The 11,976-nt window shown below is 42.6% G+C and overlaps 1 protein-coding gene across 2 annotated transcripts in view; it reads left to right on the forward strand.

The window, feature by feature from the left end:
* Positions 1-9,604, forward strand: part of TOGARAM2 (TOG array regulator of axonemal microtubules 2) — a 203,215-nt gene extending 193,611 nt beyond the window's left edge. For both annotated transcript variants that reach the window (XM_033935971.1, XM_033935970.1), the window contains exons 17-20: positions 5,265-5,463; positions 6,774-6,990; positions 7,121-7,207; positions 8,366-9,604. In XM_033935971.1, coding sequence (XP_033791862.1) covers positions 5,265-5,463; positions 6,774-6,990; positions 7,121-7,207; positions 8,366-8,622 — 760 coding nt within the window. In that variant the 3' untranslated portion in view covers positions 8,623-9,604. The remainder of the gene's footprint in view (positions 1-5,264; positions 5,464-6,773; positions 6,991-7,120; positions 7,208-8,365) is intronic.
* Positions 9,605-11,976: the final 2,372 nt, after the last annotated feature.

Below are 11,976 nucleotides of genomic sequence, written 5' to 3' on the forward strand. Positions count from 1 at the left end.
TGGACCTCTGGAGGGGAAGGGAACAGAAGATATGCTGAACTACAAGGAGGGAAACTGGTGAGCAAGGAGGAGTATACCGTAGCATAGGCAGCAGAACACTTTTTTGTTTGGGGGAGGCAAAAGCTCTACCGCTGACCCCACCCATGTTTTGTCCCTGACTCCCCCTTCATAATAATAGTACTAATAGTAATGCTGTTTTCCCCCCATTTATTTATCTTATTAACAATGCATAATGGTTAACAATAAAATTAAACTACTCAAAGCAAACTATATGCTTCTTAACATTCATTCCTACGAGAACACCTAGCTTGGTCAAACATGCAGAACATAGATAACCCCTATGTAAATACAAGACCACAAACTAAAAGTACTAATATGCACAAACGAAACCCTAAGATGCCAGACTCTACATGCAGTACAACAACATAAGAGAAATGGAAAGAAATTAATTTATTCCTGAACAGTGCACAATATAGACTATGGGGCTCATAACTGAAAGAGAAAAATGTCCAAAAACCGATCTAAGTTGGCACTTGGACGATCATAAGTCAAAAACGTCCAAGTGCCGGTATTAAAACCGGGTTTTGGATGTATTTAAAAATGACCTAGGCCTTCAATAGTGAGCAAACTAATGGAAACTCTAATCAAACGCCAATTGGATATGATCCTGAACGAGGAGAATCTACGGGATTCCCGTCAACACGGATTTACTAAAGGGAGATCCTGCCAATCCAACCTGATCAGCTTCTTTGACTGGGTGACGAGAAAGCTGGATGTTGGGGAGTCCCTGGACATTGTATACCTGGACTTCAGCAAAGCATTCGATAGCATACCACACCGCAGGTTGCTGAGCAAGATGAGTTCTATGGGATTGGGCGATACCTTGACGAAATGGGTTGGGAACTGGCTTGGAGGTAGGCTTCAGAGGGTGGTGGTGAACGGCACCCCCTCCAAAATGACGGAGGTGATCAGTGGGGTGCCGCAGGGCTCGGTCCTGGGCCCGATCCTTTTCAACATCTTTATAAGAGACTTAGTGGAAGGGCTGCGAGATAAAATGACATTATTCGCCGATGACGCCAAACTGGGCAATGTAGTGGGCAAAAGCACAACGGACATAGATTCAATGCCCGACAACATGATGCATGACCTACTACTACTGGAGCGCTGGTCTAGGTCCTGGCAACTCAACTTCAATGCCAAAAAATGCAAAGTCATGCACCTGGGCAGCCAAAATCCATGCAAGACTTACACCCTTAATGGTGAGATCCTAACAAAAACTGAAGCAGAACGAGACTTAGGGGTGATCGTCAGTGAGAACATGAAGACTGCCAATCAAGTGGAGCAAGCTTCATCCAAGGCAAGGCAAATCATAGGTTGTATTCGCAGGAGTTTCGTCAGCCGTAAGCCTGATGTCATTATGCCATTGTATAGATCCATGGTGAGACCCCACCTGGAGTACTGTATGCAGTTCTGGAGGCCGCATTACCGCAAGGATGTGCAGAGACTTGAGTCGGTCCAAAGAATGGCCACCAGGATGGTCTCGGGACTCAAGGATCTCCCGTACGAGGAATGGCTGGATAAATTAAAGCTATACTCACTCGAGGAACGCAGAGAGAGGGGTGACATTATCGAGACATTCAAGAATCTCATGGGCCGCATCGAGGTGGAAGAAAATATCTTCTTTTTCAAGGGTCCAGCGGCAACAAGGGGGCATCCGTGGAAAATCAGGGGCGGGAAACTGCACGGGGACACCAGGAAATTCTTTTTTACTGAAAGGGTGGTTGATCGCTGGAATAGTCTACCACTTCAGGTTATTGAGGCCAGCAGCGTGCATGATTTTAAGGCCAAATGGGATAGACATGTGGGATCTATTCAAAGAGATAGGTAGGGGAGGGTCATGGGGGTGGGCAGACTAGGCCCACCCCCATGGCCCTTATCTACCGTCTATTTCAATGTTTCTATGTTTCATAGTGCCGCTGAACGACCAAAGCTAAACGGGGCGTTTCAGGAGGAGTGTCGAGGGTGGGAGTTGAGCGGGATGTGGGCCGGCTTAGACTTAGTCGTACAGCATGTATAACCGAAAGTTATACAACCCAAGTTCGATGGAACTTGGACGTTGTGACAGACCATGTAAAACATGGTCTAAGTAACAAAAACCCACCTAAAGTCACCAGATAAGCACTGCAAACACATAAAACAGACCCCCACACACTACCCCAGTGATCACCGATCCCCCCCATCCCCATAAAAATATTAATCACACCTTTAAAATTCAGCCTCCAGACCATCATCACCTGGCAGCCGGACATAGGAAAGCCTAGTCATCCAGCACAGAGGCAGCTTAAGCCATCTTGGGGGTGGGTTAGGGACTCATGCAGAGGAGGACCCATGCCCATAAGCCCCTGTAATCATTGCATTGATACTTAAACATGTGCATTCCTCTATATACCCCCAAAACCCTTTTGTACTGCCATATAAGTGGCTCCTGCAGCCATAAGGGCTATTGGGCTGGTAGATAAGTAGGTCTAGGGGATTCTGGAGGTGGTTTGGGGGCTCAATGTGACCTATAAGGGAGCTGTAGTGAGGAGAAGCCATGGCACCCTTTTTGTGAAGTTCACAGCAGTGCTCTGTAAGGTACCCCACTATTTAGGTGCCATGTCTGGGTGTTCAGTCCATCACTTTGCAGAACTCTCCCCCCAGGTCCATCAGGGCTTGTTCTGGGCGTTTTTGACTTGGACGAAAAGTTGGATGAAAATGTGGTATAAAGATGGACGATTTAGCGACTTGGACGATCAGATCTGCAGGATGTATAATTAGACGATTTTCGAAAGAAAAAAATTAGACGAAAATGGACTTAGACATCTTTTTCGATTATGCCCCTCTATAGATATAAATTCTCCAAACTGACACATTTCAATCACTAAAATGAAAATAAAATAATTTTTCCTACTTTTGTTGTCTGGTGATTTTATTTTTCTACTCATATTTTTCCAGTCTCTGGTTGCACTTCCTTCTGTCTGTGCTCTTAACTGTGTTTCCAGGGCTTTCTTATCCATTTGCTGTTTTTCTCTCCTTATTTACTTTCTGCCCTACATCCATCTTTGGCATTAACTTTTAACATTCAGCTTTCTTCCATTTTTCTGCTTTCTTCTCAAAATCTATCTACTTTTCTTTGTCGTACCTTACCTTCTATCCATGCGTACCATGTCCTCCCTCTTTCTTCTACCCTATTCCCATCTATCTATAAGAAGCATTTCTTCTATCTTCCTTTCCTTCCACACCCATTGCTATGCACCATGTCCTCCCTCTCTCTCACCTTCCCCTCTATCCCTGTGTACCATCTCCCTCCTGTCTCTCCCTCTCCCATTGTCTGACATCTCTGTCTTCCCCCTCCTATGGTCTGGCATCTTTCTCCTCTCCTTCTCACAACCTGGCATCTCTCTCCTCTCCCATGGTCTAGCATTTTTCTCTCCATTCCTCCCCATTCCTGTGGTCCAACATATGTCCCCTTACCTTCCCCCCATTCCTGTGGTATGGTATCTCTCTCCTCTCCTTCCCACAGTTTTGCATCTCTCTCCTCTCCTTCCCATAGTCTGGCATATCTCTCTCCCCTCCTTTCCTTCCATTCCCTGGTCTGGCATCTCTCTCTCCTTCCCCTTCCAGTGGTCTGACATCTCTCTCTACCTCCTTCCATCACTCTTCTCCAGAATCTGACATCTCTCCCTTCCTTGAGTCATCTCTCTGCCCTCCCAGTGTAACATTTCTCCCTCTCTGCCTCCTTTCTGCCCCCTGCAGTCCAACATCTCCCCTTTCTGACTCCCCTCCCAATCCAGCATTTCTCCCTCCTTTCCCTCTACCAGTGCAACATTTCTTTCTTTCTGCCTCCAGCATGCTTTCTCTCTTCTGGTTCTCATTTCACATCTTAACCATCTCTCCCTTTTCCTCATGAGTTTAACTTTTCACTCTCTGTCCTCACCCCATTCTCCCGACTGTGACATTTCTCTTTCCCTCCTTTCGGTCCTTCCTAACATCTCTTCCTCTCTCTCCATGAGTCCATCACTTTCTGCCTCATGCACACTTTTTCTCTCCTTGCCTCTCCCTGGAGTGTGACATTTCTCTCTCCTTCCTACCACCCCATTCCCTCTCTCCCTCTCTGTCTCTTTGCTTTATCTCTCTGCCATGGCTCTTCTTTATCCTGTCCCATGATTTATCTTCATTTACAGCCCAGAGGATGTCACTGGTGGCAGATAATCACACACTGGCACTGGTGTCTCTTCTCTACTATGGGCCCACCTCTGATGAAATGGAAGTTACATTAGCCTTCCACAGTAGTGAGAAGACAACGTGGCTGGCAGCAGGGCAGTAAATGAAGGTAGGCTGCAAATGAAGGTTGGATTGCCCCTGCTCCAGATGATGATCATGCCAATTTTGGGGTGTCATGGCCTCCATCCCCCTCCCCCTGTTTCAATGCCTATACAGGGTGGGGAGAAATGCTAGGTCACAGGATAGGGAGTGTAAGAGAAAAATACTGGACTGTGGGAGATGGAGGAATGAGAAGGGTGAGATGATGGACCAGCAGAGGCAAGGGAAGATGATGGACCTGGAGGAGGGGTAGATAGGAAAGGGAAGAGAAAGAGAGAAATGCCAGTCTACAGGATAGTAAGAAGAGAGGTGGAGAGATAATAGGGAGGGAAAGGTGCTGGACAGGGCAGAGAGGAAGTGGAGGAAGGATTGGATAGATGCTGAACCATGTTGGGCAGGAGGAACAGAGATAGATCATGTTAGGTAATGAAGGCAGAGAGAGGAGAGAATCTGGGCATGGAGAAACAATAGGGACACAGAAAGGAGATACTGGACATGAGGAGAGTATACCGATAGGGACACAAAAGAGCAATGCTGGATAGGAAGGGTTAGGGACACAGAGGAACAGTGCTGTACATAGTGGAGTGTATAAACAAGAGAGTTAAGAGAACTTAGGAAAGCAGAAACCAGAGACAACAAAGGTAAAATATTTGTATTTGGCCAAATAGTAAAATATGCTATTTGGAACAGTTCTACCTGTGATTATAATTTGGAAAACAAGCACAAGATGTGCAAAGTCCTCCTGTGTATGATGGTTCTAAAATGCATTCACAAAAGTTCTGGCCAAGATGGTAAATGTTTTGATGAAAGCTGATTTCCATATCTTGGCAGTTCCATTTCTTTTCACTGGAATTTCTTCATTACCATAAACCTTTAATGGACTCCTTTTCCTTTAAATTGAGGACCGACTCTGTGGTTTCGACTCAGTCACTTCCAGCAGTGCATCTGCAGTCTGTGCGTGTGACAGAAGTTACGGAGCAGTTAAAAGAGCTGAGCAAACTGCTGACTGCCAAGGATTTTCAGGACAAGATGGAGGGAGTGTCACTCTTGTTGCAACACTGCAAAAGCAACCCCCACTTTGTCTCCTCAAACATCATCCAGGTCAGTTTCTTTCAGATTAAGGACATGCCTCCCCAGATTCTATTAAAAAAATGAGAGCCCGCAGATCGATGCTTAGTGCCCAAAGCTGCGCATGATAACTTACTGTTTTTTATTTTTTTAAAAAAAAATCTTTATTAATTTTCAAATATTAACAGTGCAACACACAGGTATAAGAACATAGTCAAGAAAAGCACATTCAACTTAAAGATATTCAGAATCAATCATTTTATCCCACCCACCGATTGATTAATCAATAACACAAATGTATATACTCTTTCAATAACCTACACTTATTTAAAATAATACAATAGTACAATCCCTCCCACCCTGGATGTGTAAGGAAATGGCACAGAAATTAAAGACAAAAACAACTACAGAGAAGTAATAAAAGATGTCAATGGGCCCCAAACCAGTTTAAATACATTACTATGCCCCAGCATTTTAGCATTCATTTTTTTCATATCTATAACTGGAGCATAGGTTCACCCACCAAAAAGTAAAATTGAGGTGATCCCAATTCTTCCAATTATATGTTATCATCTGCATGGCTATCCCAGTCATAATTAAGAAAAGCCAGTATTTATAATGGTCCATAGGGGGCTTAACATATAGTATTACTACTTCTTAAGTCAATGGAATTGATGACTCTAGTATAACAATAATCTGTCCCCATATCGACTTCCAAAAGTTGAGTATCAAAGGACAATAGAACAACAGATGATCCAATGTCCCAATGTCTATATGACAGTGCCAGCATCTATTATTGGACATAACAGCAAATTATTGGCTATAATTGGAGTCCATTGGTGCTAATTTGCAGCTGCACACACAACTGCCTTTAGTTACTATTCTATAATCTGGGCATGAAAATTCAAGGACATGCGTCTTCAAAGGGGGCATTGATACGGGAGGGGCATGGGCAGGCCAGAGGCGTACCCATAATACGCATGCATTGGTTACAAAATACCTGCATGCACACACATTCAGGCACCTTCGCTGGCACCAGCCTTTGAGATGACATAAATTGGAACACCTAAATGGGCGCAAGTGAATGCAGACTTAGGGCTAGATTCACTAAGGGCACGGATCCGATCCGATCCGTGAGGGATCTGATCCAATCTGTGTCTGGGAGGGTGGGGGTGGGGGGGCTGATTCATGAATCGCCTTCATGCAAATGAGGGCGATTGGAGAAATCATCAGCACTCTGACTCTGAAAGATGTGATACAGTATAAAATAACCACAAGTGCAATGCAAATCTCTTCATTTTCCTTCCTAGGCAAGTTTTGTTTATTTCTTTTTAATTTTGTAGATCTTTGATTCTTTTACTCCAAGACTCAAGGACTCCAATAAGAAAGTGAACCAGTATGCGCTGGAATCCACAGTAATCATGATCCCTCTGCTGAAAGACAGTCTGCACCACGTTTTGATCTCCCTGGTAACTGCTGTCAGTGACAAACTGAACTGTAAGAATCCTGGTATTTACACGGCAGCTATCAAGATTCTCGATGAGCTCATTGCCAATTTAGGTAAACCTATTCTCTTTATGCTTTTCTGAGATTGAAAAGACTATGGTGAAACATTATTACTACAAGTTTTACTTTTGTCATGTTTCAGTAGCAATAGTGAAATGAGTAAAAAGTTCTTTTTTCATTTCAGATAATGTGTGGCTTCTACAACCATTCACAAGCAGGGTGAAGTTTCTCAGTGGGCGAGCCGTCAATGACATCACAGAGCGCTTGTCAGGTAAAGCATCCAGGGCAGTACCAGGCCCCATGTTTTGCATACAGGGTCTGCATAGATGGGCTGAAGCTGGCAACAAGTCCTCAAATTCTAAGAGCGACAAGGAAACTTTCTATGTATATTTTTTACACTTCACTGTCCTTTTGAAATTAAAGATAGGGGGATGGTGTGGTGGTTAAATAGTAGTGCTATGTGGAGAGACTTAGGTTTGATTCTCAGCTCAGGTTTGCTCCTTGGGTTGTCCAGGAGTGTGGGATCAATGAAAGCAGCATTTACAATGGGAGCTTTAGTCCACTGACAGTGGTGACACCTAGTGGCTGGATTGAGCCTATGATTGCAGAGTTCAAGAAGTTCTGGTAGGTGGACCTTAGCTAAAGATTGTGAATGTCATGGTATCTATGAGAGTTGAAGGAACACAAATTTGAGGGAAATTTGACGGTTCAAGGCTAACAGAGACCAGGTCCAATATACAGCAGGAAGAAACTGACAGTTCAAAAAATTAAAAGTTCTTCCCATAATTAAAGAAGCCTGCTTTCCCAGATACATACATCTGAGGCCCAAGCATATGTTTGGATACAAAAAATCCATCTTTATCAAGTTATCATGTCCTCCTTGAAATATAATGAAAATCTGCTATAGATAGCTACGTATGTGGCCAATGGCATTTCTTTTTAACACTGTCTGGCTTAAAATTTTTTAAACAAAGGTATGAGTGTGACAGGGCACCGTAATGTCCGTATCTATAATTTTAAGTATGCATGTAAATTAGCATATTTTATCATTTATACACAATAATAATAGAAGAAATGGAGGAATAGAACAACTTTATACAAGGACTTACAAGGATTTCATACCAGAACTTTCCATGATTTTTCTTCTTTCCATTTTCCTTTTCCTCTCAAGTCCCAGCCCAGCCCAGCCCAGCCAAATAAGGGATCAGAAGCCATGCCTGGGAACTGAACCCCACTTTGTACATTACTGTGCTAAGCACATGCTGCCGTCCTTATGGAAACTTTGAAATATAATTGCTCCTAGGGTACTCAGAGGAGATGCAGGAGAGTTGAATATGCTTGCTTCATGTACTTTTCAAATGCTTCATGCTACACAAAAAAGTCTTTGAATGCTTGTGTATGTCAAGTTCCTTTGTCTTTTGTCTTATAGTCATGGTGGCTTCTGTCTATCCCCGGAAACCTCAAGCTGTGGAGCGTCACATCTTACCTATACTCTGGTACTTCCTGAACAACATAACGGGTAATGGGGTCCTAGGTGGCAAGAGTGGAAATGTCAAAACTGTGGTCTGCAAACTCATCAAGACCCTTTATGAACAGATGGGATCCAGTCTGGAGGAATATGCGTTGAGTCAGCCCCAACTTGTCACAAAAACTCTACGGGCCCTCATGGACACGGAGCACCAGTGATCACACCCTACTTTATCTTTTGGGAGAGGGTGTGCACTTTGGCTCCATGCAGATGGATTATATCTTGACAAGGAAGCCCAGATAAGTTAACTGGAATCTGACTTTGAGTTATTGATCATCCGTGTACAGGAGGCTCTACCTATGGGGCATTTCTGACTTATTCAGCACAGCCTGTATGAGCAGCTAAGAGCTGCCTTCTAGAGTTTTTGATCATGGAAACACAAGGACTGTTGAAGCATTAATTCAGTCAGGCCAATCCAACAACTGATTATGGTGGAATGTTCAAGTGTTGGCATATAGGTGCTACAATACAGTAGTAACTTTTTGAGACAAACATGAACTAGTGTACAAGAAGAAAAATGAATTATTTCTATCATGGGTCAATCACCCAGTGGTTCTCAACTCAGTTGTTGGGACCCACCCAGTCAGCCAACCAGGTTCTCAGGATTTCCACAATGAATATGCATGAGATAGATTTGCCTGCACTGCCTTCATTGTGTGCAAATATATCTCATGTATATTCATCAGACTGGCTAGCTGTATCCCAAGGATTGTGCTTAGAACCATTGTTGTAACTGTTTATCCTATAACCACTCTATCCTGCCAAGCTGCCTGCTTTCTGGAAGCCACTTTTCCAAAGGAGTCAGCAGGGAAGAGCAAGACTTGGAATCTACCCCAAAATTGCAGATAAATATTAAAAATTTTTCCCTTTGAAGGGTAAGTTGAAAATACTTTTGAAATATTTACTATAGTATAATTGGAAGAAAAGAGACAGAGAATTTCTGTACAAGTTTTATTTTTGGTGATGTTATCAGGTCATTGTTTAAATGTTGGGTCTTTTAAACCTACAGTAAGAGATCCAGCTGTTAGTATAAACCGATAATCTAGTCAAGTATAAAGTGAACCCCTCTGGGGTAGAGTCTAGGTCTAAATGTACATACTGTATTATGAGTTAGAATTAAAGTTACATATTTTTCTACAGCTTTATTTGTTCTACTTTTTTTAAAATAATGTGACCATATAATTATCTAGTAAAGCACAGTTACTTACCGTAACAGGTGTTATCCAGGGACAGTAGGCAGATATTCTCATGTATGGGTGACATCACTGACGGAGCCCCGGTACGGACCACTTTAAAAGTGCATCGCCACTTTAAGACTCTAGAAAGTTTGCGATATCCCAAACCGTGCATGCACGAGTGACTTCCCACCCGATGTAGGGCACACGGTCCCTCAGTTAAGATAAGCCAGTAAGAAGCCAACCCAGGGAGGTGGGTGGGTTGTGAGAATATCTGCCTGCTGTCCCTGGATAACATCTGTTACGGTAAGTAACTGTGCTTTATCCCAGGACAAGCAGGCAGCATATTCTCACATATGGGTGACCTCCAAGCTAACAGAAATAGGATGGTGGGAGAGTTGGCCATTAAGAAAATAAATTTTGTAATATAAATTGACCAAAGTGCCCATCTCATCTGGAGAATGAATCCAGACAGTAGTGAGAAGTGAAGTTTTGAACTGAGGACCAGGTGGCAGCTTTACAGATTTCCTCAATGGGAGTAGATCTGAGGAAAGCCACAGAAGCTGCCGTAGCTCTAATTTTATGGGCTGTGACACGACTCTCCAGTGCTAGTCCAGTCTTAGCAAAGCAGAACAAGATGCAGGCAGCCAGCCAGTTGGAAATCGTTCCTAGAAACAGGATGCCCCAACTTGTTTGGATCAAAAGAGATGAACAGTTGGGGAGATGTTCGATGAGGCTTTGTCAGGTCAATGTAATAGGCCAAAGCCCGTTTACAGTCCATAGTATGTAAAGCAGTTTCTCCAGCATGAGAATGAGGCTTAGGGAAAAACACTGGTAGAACAATTGACTGATTGAGATGAAATTCAGTGACAACTTTTGGAAGAAACTTTGGATGTGTACAAAGAACCACCTTGTCATGATGAAAAACTGTGAAGAGTGGATCTGCTACTAATGCTTGTAACTCATTGACCCTCCTGGCAGAGGTGAGAGCAATAAGGAAGACCACTTTCCAGGTAAGAAACTTGAGATGAACTGTGGCCATTGGTTCAAATGGAGGCTTCATCAAACTGGAAAGAACTACTTTAAGGTCCCAGATGACAGATGGAGGCTTGAGAGGTGGTTTCACATTGAAAAGCCCCTTCATGAATCTAGAGACCAAAGGATGAGCAGTCAGAGGTTTTCCCTTGACTGGCATATGAAAAGCAGTAATAGCACTGAGATGAACTCTGATAGATGTAGATTTTAGACCAGAGTCAGAGAGATGAAGAAGGTAATCCAGTGTTCTCCCCAGAAAGTTTTTCCAGCCGGGTGGCATGAAAAAGTAGCCAGGTGGGGTGGGGCGGGACGGGAAAATTTGGTGGTGGGGAAAATTAAATGTGTACTATTTTTATTAGTTAATTATCATTAATTATTTTCCAATGCTCAATTTGACTTCCTTTTTTAAGGTTTGACACTTGTGCCAGAATATTTTTACTAAATTTAAGAAGTATCCAATTCTAGAAATGAATAATTAGATATTTGCCCTCTTTCAAATGGTATAGAGGTTTAAAAAAGGGAAATATGTTAATGAAGTCAGGTTCAATCTAGCCATTTATTTCTGTATGAATTTAAACAATTAAAAAAGAAAAAAAGAAAAATATAGCTCATCCAGTCATATAAGAAATGGCTCTACAACACCACTAGGTTCCTTCCTGAGGTCTCACTGAGGATATGAAATAGATGCAATCCCCACTTCCAGCCCTCTTCCACATAATTTATGGAGAGGTGTTACTGATCCTTGAAGGAGACCTATGTGATTGCACTACAGCAAAATAAAAAAAGTAGCAGATAAAGATCAAAGTGAGAGCTAGGGCAAAACAGTTTAGGTAAAGATGCAGGTAATAATTAGCAATGTATTAAAAATATTTTATTTTTATTTGCTTATAATGTCATTTGAAAGCTGCTTGATGTTAATACTTTAACTTAATTCTTCATACTGCGGGGTGGAAAACACCACTTACGTCAACAGTAAAGTTAGAATAGGGTCATTAAATCCAATGATGTACCTAGTATATATGACAGCCAGTGCTGATCATTTTTTAACAACCCCTCCTCTATATAAAAAAGTTATTTTTTGTAATAATCCATGAGTCACACAACAAGGGTGCACCTAGAAAAAGGCAGCTTCTTAAACATTGCAGTGAGCACTAGAACACCAACACACGCATAGTAAAACTAAAGCCAGATCCAGCAGTCAATTGATCATGTACAGTCGATGCTAACAGAAAGCCATGTCCTTTTCATACACACAGAACACAGATACACCCTTGCTCAATATAGAATAATCACAAACTAAAA

Source organism: Geotrypetes seraphini, chromosome 3 (genome assembly GCF_902459505.1).
Source record: "Geotrypetes seraphini chromosome 3, aGeoSer1.1, whole genome shotgun sequence".
Lineage (NCBI taxonomy): Eukaryota > Metazoa > Chordata > Amphibia > Gymnophiona > Dermophiidae > Geotrypetes > Geotrypetes seraphini.